The following is a 12750-nucleotide window of genomic DNA, read 5'->3' as shown; positions in this document are numbered from 1 at the left end:
TAATTAATGCACTGCAGCTGTATTGGCAAAAAAATCCAATTACAGGGCACCTGTTACAGTGGGAATCAAACATATGATCAGCCCAGGCTTCAAGCTGGCTCAAAACGTTGTCAAGATCCGTGGGTTGGCTCAGGCCTGCCAGCTCATTACTAGTGCTGACCCATCAACTCAATTAGAGGTAGCAAACTGGCATGGGTTGGCGAACTCCACAAATCCAGGGCCAGTGCCCGCCCAGGGCAGGATTCGTAAAAAGAATAGTTGCCATCCAGTGGCCAGAAGTGGCCCCGGGCAAGCATTATTATATATAAATATTTGAAGTTCATGATTAAATAAATATGGCGCAGTGAAAATACAAGAGAAGTAGGGCCGCAATAAGAGCAAAATCCATTCAAGATCGTTGAGGCTCTATTTGCATGTTGATCCCAAATGGGCATGGCATTGTGATTCCTCACCTTAATGGGGCATTTTTGGACAGGTTCAAGGATTTGATGGTATTTTCAACCTGTCCAAGAGCGCCCTTCGTCAGCTGCCGATGGCCATGTTGCTCATTTCCTAATTAAAAATTATGGCCAAATGCAATCACCTTCCATCTAATCCCACTTCTGTTCATTCTGAACGGCGTTGTTTAAGCGGGACTTCCCCTCAGCTGGTATTAAGTTACCTGTACAAGCGAGCTGGCCTCTGGCCAAGTCCCGATAGGATTGTATGGTGTACTATTTACGACAAACATTTCTCTCTCTCTTTAGCCTCCCTCCAGGCGACGCAACCAGACGACGCGACGGCACGACGGCTCCCTTGCGTCGTGCCGTTGGGTCGCACCTTCGCCTTCTTGCCATTACTTTTGTACACACACGACGCGTCGCGTCGTGCGTCGCGTCGTGCCGTCGCCCGTCGCGTCGTGCTACTTTAGGTATTTTCCATGTTGCATTTTTTGCCGCCTAAACGTCGCCCCTTCCGTCACCCGTCGCGTCGAGCTGTCGTGCGTTGTGTCGTGCATCGTGTCGTGTATTGCGTCGCCTGAAGCACGACACGACGTGACGCACAACGGTACGACGCGACGGGCGACGGAAGGGGCGACGTTTAGGTGGCAATAAATGCAACATGGAAAAGAACTAAGGCAGCACGACGCGACGGGCGACGGCACGACGCAAGGGAACCGTCGCGCCGTCGCGTCGTCTGGTTGTGTCGCTTGGATGGAGGCTAAAGAGAGAGAGAAATGTTTGTCGTAAATAGTACACCAAAGGATTGTGTATATCTTAGCCGCGTGGTGACATAGAGCGTTTACACAGACGTTACCTTAGTCATGTAGTCTTGGGCCAAGACGGCAGAACTCGCTCGAGCATAATAATATGCGGCGCGTGCCGATTTCTATTGCGTTCTCTAGCGACTTCCTTTCACCTATCGACGGCTCGTTACCGCGTCTTGGGAATCTCCTACAACTGAGGCGTGGCCTTCGTATGCAAAATAGTTGTTTAATATGAATCTTCAGAATTGACCCGAGGATGCAAATTGGATACAAAACAGACCGTGGGAGCGTTGAAGCGGATTCGCATCAATAGCGTTAGTTTGTTATTTCTTCAGTTTTGTTATAGGAAGCCTTTTACACGCTTACTTCTTCGCTACTTGTTCCAGTGCATCGACCGCGGCCGTTATCAACGGTGACAGTACTGGTATTTTAGTGGTACATTCAACGTCCGTATATATGGATATGCATGTTAGGTCATGTGATGCAAGTCATTGATGCATATTCATCACATACAGGCTTAACTGGAATTTCCCGGGCGCTGATTGGTTCCTCCGGAAACGTGGAGGAAAAGTAAAAAAAAAATTTAACAGTTTGCGGGAGATGCCCATCCCAAGAACGCGAACGAGCCATCGATTGGTGAAATGAAGTCAGAAGAGGGCGCAATGGAAATCAGCGGGCGAGGCATGTTTTATGGTCGATCAAGTCCGCTATCGAGTTCTGTCGTCTTGGCCCAAGATTAACGGTGCCTTGGCAAGCCAGAGCCTGTCTTAAGGGTGCAGACCACTAATTCAAGTGAGAATTTCTGGCCAGCTCATCAGCATTAAAAGTGCCCCCACAGTATCATTGAAAAAGGAGGAGATTGTTTGGCCCCCAAAATGGTGAGATTGTGTAAATCGCTGCCGTTATCAACTCCCGGGGTCTTTGAGCTTTCATATAAGAGCAGAAGGGTTAAAAACTACGGTTGAAAATGGTCCTAAGTGCCCGAGAAAGTTGAGGGTTGCCACTTAAAAATGGCTGCAACCAAACCTCGGAAAAATTACTTTTGGGGGATGATTTTGTTTTGTGGGAATAATTAAAAATGTAATTGGTTAATCCACAAAAAAATGTAAAGAAATTGAAAGATAAGTGACCAGACAAGAATTTCATTTGTGTTTAAGAAATATCAGGGATGTTGGCGTGCATGCTATTGGGCCCTGAACGGTGCTGATTTTACACTGTTTTCAATGGGGCTTGAATTAGTGGACTGTACCCTTAAATGAATGTTCGGTCTCTCTGATCTTTCTAGATACCTGTTTGGGTTGTGCCATTGTGTTGAGGGGGTGTCGATTGATTGTTGACAGTGGCTTATTCCTTGAGGTACCCCCCTGGACTGGAAATGGGGTATACTCACCTTACTCCGACAGTTTTTTCCTGCGATTTTTTAGTTGCAGGGGCTGGAGTACACCCATTAATCAATTTAATGCCATTAGAAGGGATTGTTGTTGTCTCTATAATGATAAATGCCTGTCGTCAGCAGTTGAGGGCTTTGGAGCATTGAGGAAAAACGGGGCTTAGCGCATCCTAGGGCCTGCGGCATACTGCCGCCGTAATAATGTTTGCAGGAATTAAAAATTTCATTTTGTTCGGTTGAACGGGGTAAATAAGAACGAAATATAGTTCTCAATAGGTGTAACTATCACTCCGCTAGGGGGACGGACACATAAGCCGAGTTCGGGCGGCATTTTCCCACCTGTTCACGAACAGCTCGATTTGTTGTTCGTGAGTCGGCCGCTCGAACGCCGGGAACAAATGACCGGTTATCGCTGGTAGTAAGTGACAAGCAATATGCAACATGGTGGCGTCCATGTAGGCTACGTTATTCGAGAATTAATGTTTGGATGGGCTGAATTCTTTTCTATATAAGCAGGAACATTTATTTCTGTGTTACGGAAAATGATTAATGGTAATTTTGCAAAACTCAAAATCTCACGAGTTTTCCGTGTGTTTGTGTAAAACCGTGACGAAGAGGTGGTGTGTGATCCGGTTCCGTGAAGAGTGTTCTTAAGTCGTGTTCCTGCCGTTCGAGCGCGAGAACAAGTAACCCGTGTCAAGAACAGGACCGCCTGAACTCGACCATAGTGATGTGTTGGTAAAACGAGAGCGCTGGACAGTTTGGGCCATCTGCGCACCGACAGGCCGAACCTCCACTTACATTTTAACTCTGGTCCAAAACATTTCAATTAACACTCGCATATCATGAATTTTCAAACGAGAGTGCTCTCTCTTCCTAAATGCGAATTAAGAGTGCATGATCTCATTCCTGCGTGCCAGTTCAACAGTTGTTGCTCTAAAGTACGAGATGATTGTCCTGATTGGATGCACGAGGGCGTCATTTACACACCTCATCATACATCGTCAGTCTAAAGTTCGTAAAAAAAGGAGTAACTAATCTGTGTTTACTCTAGGAAGAAATCCCTGGTATTAATATTTGGTATGGTGTCCCTACATGACATTTATAGTTCGTTTCTTTTCAATCCTTCGGAGACTCTTTCAATGACAATGGATCTTAACCTTTGCTGGTTTGTTCCTCTGTTGTTACACATGAATTCTCTCCACTTAAACAGTTGTTGAATAGGTCTAAGGAAGGTTATTAAAAGGGTTTGCACTGCCCGTTGGTGACCTACCCAATGTTGTAAACTGAAGTATTGTGGAAGTTATTGAGAAGATACAAAATGGGCTACAGTAAATGCACGCAAACCGCAATGAGTAGGCCTATGCACTCTTTGTGTGTCGGTGTGTTTTATATTAGCCGCAGTATTTAGGCCTATATAAAGAAATGGTTCCTCTCTTGCTAAACTATATTGTTTGTGTTTTGCACTATTGTTTTACCATTTTGTACCCACTTACTTTGCTGATAACATCTGGCCTCCATGGAAATGTCCACGTACAATTGTGTATTCCGAATCCTTTGTTGTTGGATGGCGACATATACGCTTCAGAACTCAAAATCAATATTTCCAACCTTATGTTATTTGGAAAGCATGACAATACAAAATGGAAAATGTTACAAAAATCACTCTACGGTAGTATTGTTAATCCATTCCAAAAGCAGCTATTTTAAGGTGTTTTTTTGTTACGTACGCACCTGTTGATAAATATTTCAAGTATAGGTCTATGCATTAATTTTTGTGCCCTTATTGTACAGTTCTTTTGTTCTCGCCCTAACCATATCTTTAATAATGTGGCTTCGTCGCGGTGGGTGCAATATGGACATCACCAGATTTGATGTTTATCTGTTAATAAAAAAAAAAGAAAAACAAGAAAAAAAATGTACACAAAAAAAGTGAAATAGACCTGTCGCACAGTGACGTCAAGCACTGTTTACTGCTGCACTTTCCTGTGACAAGTGAGGTGGAACACGATCCATCAAGCACCGCAGGAAAGCACGCATAGAAATTAACAAGGCGTGTTTCGGATCTATTCCATCAAAATGTCTATGTATACATCAAAGGTTTCTCGATCTACGCGCAAGAATGGTGATACACACCTGGTAACCAAGTAGTATATCCAAGCCTGGATTGTTCAAGGGGCACATAAGTCAACTTAACGCACATTCGTTGAAACTTGTCCAAAATGACTCTGTCTGATCGTCGACATCAGCTCAGGATAAACGCGCTCCAATTCTTGAAAGGGAGCAAGCGTTGGTATTTGTGGTAAGCAATCTCTACGAGTGAAACTACAATTTTTCGTTCTTTCTTCTTGGCCCATTGTTTTGCGCTGAGCAAGGCATCAGTGGGCTTCAAAACTACCACTCTGTACCTTCCCCTTGGATGCGGAGCTAATCTGCCATACTGAACAAAAAGGCAGAGACAATGTAACCTTTCCAATATTGCATAAGTGTGGAATTCAAACTACCCTCGAAAAGAAAATATACCCAAGATAATTTAATACAAAATAATCGACTACAATCTCTGCTGAGCGTTCACAGACACAAGAAAACATACGCCTTCATCAATTTTGGTATTGTGCGAGCACTAGCACCCGGTGCTTGGACCCGACTTGTTTATTGACATGGCAACTTCGTTTTAAGATTAAGAAAATCACAACGATCATGGTAACATTTGCACTTTACGGTCCAACAAAATGAATAATGTTAAATCGCTATCAACGAAATGATCCTGGTGGTCGCTAGATACCACAAAACCCGTCTTTTTTATTGACAACTTTAGGAAAAGTAGAAACCTGTGCCTGGCATATGCAGACCACCGCTCTCAGACAAGTTAAGCAATATAGAACATAATACGAAATTTTAGACACGTTTACCCAATTATAAGAAATAAGAATTTTCCTGTGCTGTCGTTGCTGATAGCAAGCGTGAATTAAGCCTGACGCATTTATCCACTTGCAGCACAAACCACATTCAACACCCTGTTCAAGATCTCCACGATGATATCTGAACTGTACACTCATTAACATATTAGTGATAAATGCAGTGTATCCTAATTCGTTTTGGACCTCAACCGAATACATTTCCATTTTTAAACAGGTGCTCAACAGAAAGATTACTTGACATCAACAATCAGCTTGGCATTTTGAGGAATTACCAGTTTTCAAAAAATGCATTGAATTACATGGTAAGCAGAGCCATATTAAATTGTGCTTATCCTAAAATTGTCACTGCAATACTCAAATGTTGGATGAAGCAGGTGTGTATGGAAGTCAAGAGACGCTTGCAAGTGCATCCTCTTTTTAATACAACTGTGAAAGAACGTGTAAAAAATATGCCAGGTTCATTTTAATATCACACATGTACCAGTGCATTTGGGTAGGCAATGGTGTAGTGCACTACATACTGATATATAACACACTCATGGACAGTAACCGTATGCTGGGCAATAAATATGAAAAAGTACGAAATCACATTCATAATTTACCATGACAATAACCAAAAAAAATTTAGTTTCGTTTAACTCTTTCGGTCAAAAACTGTAGTCACATATTTTGAAAATACCACTGTAAATTGCGATTTGAGGGATTTGTACGCATGATGGATGTATAGCTTTTTTGTCTGCGTCTATTTCCCGGTTTCCCCACCATCTGTAGTGCAATGCAATGTAATGCGATTCAGCAACAATATTTTTTCCATAATGCCATGTATGGAACTTATGACGAAAATATGTATAGACAACAAAATAATTTCAAGGAGTAAGATGCAAAAAAAAAAAGCAAACAACGAGAAAAAGTAGAAGCTGCATGGGAAGCTGCACGGCAATAATCCCATCGATATAAAGCACGAGTAGGCCAATTCTGCACCGTGCAAGACAATAGACTATTTTGGGATCCAAAGGCCTGACGAGAAGCTTTGTAATCGTACAATTTCCCTCTGAAATGTGATTTCCAATTTTTATATTAACCCGAATGCACAAAACCGTCTCTGTGAAGCTGCTTTTGTCGTCAATTTGTCTGCGACGTTGGTGCGCATGACTGGTGAATACGTTTGTGGATAAATTGTTAATTTAATACCATGCAATATATGCAAACATATGAGAAGTACCCTCCAAAAAACAATAATTTTGTTACCAGCCAACCACGACTACAATTTAGAAAGAAATCGATGCATATATAATTGTACCATTTGAGTTCAATATTCAAATCAGTTGGAGAGTAATCACTACTCATCACTACTGGGTTGTACGAATGAAAACGAGCGTTTGCTTTTACTACCAATAAAATTTTAAACTTTTACTCGTGTTTGTAAACACGAGTAAAAAAAGTTTTTAGTGGAATGCATTTACTAAAAGTATTTACACTTTACTTTTTAGCTCTTGCTATAGGCGTACATGATAAACATTTGCATCGTTTTCTGTGAATAAATGGGGAAAAATGCTTTACAATTATAGTATAATCATTTTTCAAGACTCTACAGGTCAGGGCAACATTGGAAAAAGAAGGAAACTATAGTAATGTACAAAATTGCAGCGTTCATTCTAACACAGCTCATCAGCTCCTACAGCGGTGTGTGTACGTGTGCGTACAAAGTAGAAGCCCTATTGTGACAACCATTCGGCGGTACAATCAGCCACAAGCATTAATTAATCGAAGCATTTGCTAACATACAAGCATTTGCTAACTCTACACGTTTTTACTTTTCAGTAAATGCTCTTTCTAATAGCTTGACCTCGACAGCATTTGCAAGAGTTTATTCATACGACCCATTATATTTCCTATAGGGTAAAAGAACTACGTTAAATAAAACCGCGTTTGGAGCCTGTGTGTGCGCGTCGCCAACAAGTGCTGCTCCCACTACAACCTGTCATTGCAAAATAACATTGCCTTCAAACATGACAATTCTTTCGTTGGAAAACGGTTGTTTTTGAATACATAACAAATCCTCTGTTCAGGCACAAAACGATAAGTCACATAACTCACATCGGTCTGTTTGCACAAAGCTGCACGTATAGTGCCAAGTTAAATTTAGAAGGGATCAACTTCTTCCACAAAACTACAGGACACAGTGCAGAAAATTCCCTTAAAGAGATAAGATGAAAAAATCATTGATTTACATAGTCTACCTTCCATTCCTATTGTTGTGTTGGGGGTGGCTGCTCTACGGAGATCAAACTTCGGAGAATTTTCAGACTTTTTGAGGAGGAAATAATCTGTACTCCTCTAATAAAAAGCGCAGTGTACTTTCCCATAATTTTATTGTATTTGTGCAGTTTCAAGAAACAAACAAGCTAATTTCAAGGCGTGCACGGGAAGAAAACAAGGGACTAACAGGACACCCTCTTGATGGGGGCTCCAACTATTTGACTTTACATATACCCAAGGACGTATATAAAAAACCTGGACTTGCTACGCTTTTGTATGAAAAAGAAGCCAACCAGCAGCCATTTTACCGAGCCGAATACAAAAGCGTGGGTTGGTCCCCTTCTATTGACGTCAGGAAGAACAAAGGCGGGCATTGCCAGGAAAGCTTTGTATTCGGCTCGGTAAAATGGCCGCGAGTGTATTCAATGACTCTATAAGCTGATTAAGGGCATTGCGAGTCCAGATTTTATTATACACGTCCGTGCATATAACATACGCATTGGGACTCGAATAGATTCGAGTCACAGCATTAGTTACTTGTTGCAACTCTGGAATCTTGGCCACAGATTCTCAATATGTCATACATTTGTCGTGAATTTTGCAGGTGATAAATTATCATATTGCAGGTACGACTGCTGGGGCTCGAGCCCCAGTGGCAGCTATAGTCAAAATTTTTGTTCCCAATGGGCTTGATATTTAAACATTTTAAACACACTCCAACAAAGACATCCTCTATTGGCAGAAGTTTGGTGAATAATGACACTTCAACAATCCTCCTTGTCACATCTGCGGACATTACGTAACCCGACCCTGTGAGGTATGGCGGGAACACACTTTCAGGAAACATCTCCTTGGGCATGTATATCTTACTCCTTGGGTTCCGTATCGGGATGTTGCGGCTCAATAGATTTCCAACTGCGTAGTTCGCTGATGGGGGTTGATGTCTCGCTAAGGAGCCGGACGAGTTTGTCGATGTTGACGTATACGTCATCATCTGTCTTCATGACATACGAGGCGTGGGGACAGTGCGTGCTGGCCCACTTCAACCCCATGATGGTCTTTAGTGTCAGGTTCCTATAGGTGTCTTCGAAATCCTCCTGGAGCACATCGTGGTGTTTGCTAGACTCTTCCTCCAGCTGACGCTGAATGGTGGCGTTCTGATCGTACCCAAACAGAAACAGCGTGACAACTGGCTTGCCCCTCACTTCCAGCGGGTTTCCCCAGGTCTCGCGAATGGCCGTTCGCCGCTCGGTGTGTGCGTGACTGCTGGTCACAAGCACCAGGAGGAAACACTTCCTTGGGGTTCCCTGCCGCATTGTAGCAGGCAAAAGGTTCGGCTATGAGGAGTTTATATTCGTGGGGGTTAATGATGCGCCTGGAAATACTTGGACTGCTCAATCCTAGTGTAGCCACCGTCTTCATGTTTGAGACACTCGCCGACAGTGCAGTAGGATAAATGCTTGTCAAGGAATCACCTCTCGTTTGTTCTTGTGAAATCAAAGCCTCTGTAGACGCAGCTAAACTACCACGACCATGGAGGTGGGTATCACTTCCAATCATGGAGCTCCATGCTGCAGTCAGAGACTTGTTGCTATTAATGATGTTTTTCAAGTCAAAGGAAGTCCATCTTAACCGAGCAGGTAGAAGGTACTTGCCTGATAGACAAATGTAGCACAGGACTACTCCCACTAGTGTTAATCCAAAACTCATGAAAATCTTGTTGTGATTCATTGCCTTCAAACCTCCGTCGGATTTCTCAACCTGCTTGTGGGCTCAGCTCACCATTCAGTATGTTTCTCAATCCGTGCGTTAATGTCAGAATTTGCAGCAAGCTGAAACGACCGATGCCACTTCCACCTTCAGCCTATCCTTGACTCAAGGCGGGCGTGGCTACTTAGACACACAACGCGCACCTCGGCTGCTAGCACGACAAAGACTACCAACGCGAGTGGCGAAGCCACGAGCGACTCAACATCTGAACAGAAAGCTCTAACGTTTTTCCACTCATTATCTACCTATAAATTTCGGTAGAAAATTTTAATGCATAATGCATTATACGTTGTGGATATCTACCAACAAGAACGTAGAAACACACGCATCCGCTTATACTATGACTTCACACGCAATCACGAGGAAGGCACGCTGGCACTCTGCATGAGAGCAAATCATCATGAACAGTTGTGTGCACGCCTGCTGGACGTTGAAATCAATTGCGCAAATTAGCTGCATTTGAATTTTTGTAACCGCCCTGAATGCTACATCGCTCATAAGTTGAATGAATAAAATTTAGTGATTAGCTTCGCGAGATGTTAAGGCGCTCGTGGCTTCCCCGCTCGCATTTATCTTTCCAAATTCATGTGACCGGCCGAGCATCCATTGTGCGCAGTTGTCTCGCGCGTCTTGACTAGAGGCAACCACACATTATGTTCATGCCCCTCACTTAGTTTGTGTGCATGCGTACTGAAACCCACTACAGCCAGAAGCCAGTGAAATGGCTCTTGATTCAGACAGGTAGATCCCAAAAGTAATTGATCAACATCAAAATGAACCGCATTTCAGACAAATGGCTCTCGATCTTGAAGAAATGAACAGATGGATACAAACGAATCATCAGTCTTCCAGCAAGTATCACCAATGGTCTGAGGGGAATTTGACAAAAGTGTGAAACATTGGGCACAAAGTTAGGTAAAAAACGAAAATTATATAATTCTAATCATCCATAATTATCTTTTTTCGTGAAATTGACGTTTTCCACTTCTTTATTTTCCGGTGATCTTTCTTACCAAAAGCGATGAAATATCACCATTTGACATTCACTCACGAGATCTTAAAGGGAAACGACAGGACAAATCCCTCACATAGGTCCCCATCGATATGATTTTTTTTACAACCAAATTAAAGATCTTCATCTTTCATTTCTAATTTTTTTCACTTATTTTCCTGTTTTGTTTTTCTCTTTTTTTCCCATTTCATTTCATTTTCAGGTTCCCCGTCGCGGCGCTTGTGATCATTTAGGTCAACCAGTAGAAATGATTGTGAAAAATTGAGTGTATCTGTCAGGTATTAAAACTACCAGTGTGCCTACATATATTCAAAAACCGTGTTCGTCTTTTAAATTGTACATTTTTGAAGTCAAACCCCGCTATTTATGCGTGTAGTGCAATAAAATCTCTCTCCATTAAAATGAAAATTGAGTGCGACACAGTTGATCTAATGTGACCTCCTCAATCACATACTGTAGTGCATGCAAACTAAAAAGGCCATGTTAGTAGTGGTGATGAGCTATCATATCAGTTCTTTCCAGTTTAATCAATTTATTATCATCTGTTGTCAATTCAGAGTTAGCCACACTGTTCAGTATTTAAGAAGTTACAAAATTGTCCACGGAAACGTTAGTAAATGAATTTGGAAAGCATGCAATATCCAGAAGCTGCCACTAAGCCCCAGAACAACATATTGAACAAAATGTAGATGTAATCAGCAGCAATAGGTTATGTAGGAAATTTACAATTTCCAAATACGAGAAATGGTGCTTAATATCTTGACATGATGAATGAACGGCAAATTTAACTTCCGAAAGATAACAATGTCTAATTACATACATACATACAGGACGGAGACAAAAGTCAAAATTCTATGGCAGAAAAGTGCACCCCTCCTGCTTAATTAATCCTCACCCAGAAGCATCTCGAAACTGCATATACAACAACAGAACGCGGTGTGTCGATCCCTCGTCGTGCCTGTGCCGTCCGTATTTTTGTGTGTGCCAATGTGGCTGCACCGCACAAAAACCAACTGTTATAAACCACAATAAAACCACCTTCCAATTGGAAAAAAATACGAAATTTCTCCCAACTCTGCCTTGTGCAACTTGTGGGATAATTCCACCGCCATATGTTATGTTCCACGGAATTTAAGTACATGTAATTATTCAGGTTATAGTAACTGCACGGAAACCGTACTGAATACACGTCAACTGTTTTATGCCTAATCACGTACTAGTTAACATATACCCCCCCCCCCCGATTCATGCTCACTGTGCCGGTTGTAGAGTAATTTTATATGCTTCTGTACGGTACCACTGTATCCGGAATTGACCCACCACTGATGTATGAGTAATTTACTGTCTGGACATAATACTGTATTCATTTACAAAGCTCAAATTTCATACTGCTATGTTCAAATGCGCTGAACGATGGATGAAGACACTAAACATCACTCAGCGAATTATAATTAATGGCACAGAAAGGCGCCTCAGGCAGCCGCCAAACGACCCACATCCACCTACATCTATATAAAGTATGTAATAAGAAGCCTTCGGAATAAGGAGCTGAAAACCCAATCCATGCGAGGACTGAGAATTCTACTTTCTTGCCAGCTTGGTATGCGTGCTTCATAACATCCTTTATAGGCTTCTTTTCTTCTCGATGTCAACAGCGGGAAGATCTTGCATGATGTATATACCACAACTCACAAAGGTAGACTTGGCTCGCTGCAATATGGCCTGTCGCTCATATCTGTACATGAACTTGCAAGTATATGTCTTGGCTTGTTAGAAGGGGATTTGGGAGGTCTTCCAGAACGGTGCGCATTCTCTATGTCTGGTTCCAAGCCACACTTTTCAGGCAGAATTTCATATGGAAATAAAGAGGACTCATCAGGAAGCTCCGGGATCCGGGCTTCATAAATTCTTGAGGAAAGGCTCGCCGTTTTAGATAAAAGGACTTTATTTTCAGCTTCTGTGCAGTGAAGGAAACTGACTTTTCCAAGTCGTGGTATTTTTGTTCAACTTGATCCAGTCTTGATATGAGTGACTGTTGATTCACAATACGGCCGTTTCACATAAGTGCGCCACCAAAAGTCTGCAACGCATTGGCCAATCACAATGCGAGAAATTTGTCGACCCAATGCGCGTTATGATTGGCCAACGTGTT

General features: G+C 42.3%; 1 protein-coding gene across 1 annotated transcript; it reads right to left on the bottom strand.

The window, feature by feature from the left end:
• Positions 1–8551: 8551 nt before the first annotated feature.
• On the bottom strand, positions 8552–11803 carry LOC110990267 (beta-1,3-galactosyltransferase 5-like). Its single transcript, XM_022255162.2, has one exon. It carries the CDS (start codon positions 9130–9132, stop codon positions 8683–8685), a length of 450 nt encoding a protein of 149 aa, XP_022110854.2. The 5' UTR covers positions 9133–11803; the 3' UTR covers positions 8552–8682.
• Positions 11804–12750: the final 947 nt, after the last annotated feature.

Source organism: Acanthaster planci, linkage group LG11, assembly GCF_054643075.1.
Source record: "Acanthaster planci isolate LZ-2023a linkage group LG11, COTS_SCS, whole genome shotgun sequence".
In the NCBI taxonomy this organism is placed as follows: Eukaryota; Metazoa; Echinodermata; class Asteroidea; order Valvatida; family Acanthasteridae; genus Acanthaster; species Acanthaster planci.
This window is presented reverse-complemented; position numbering and strand designations above follow the sequence as displayed.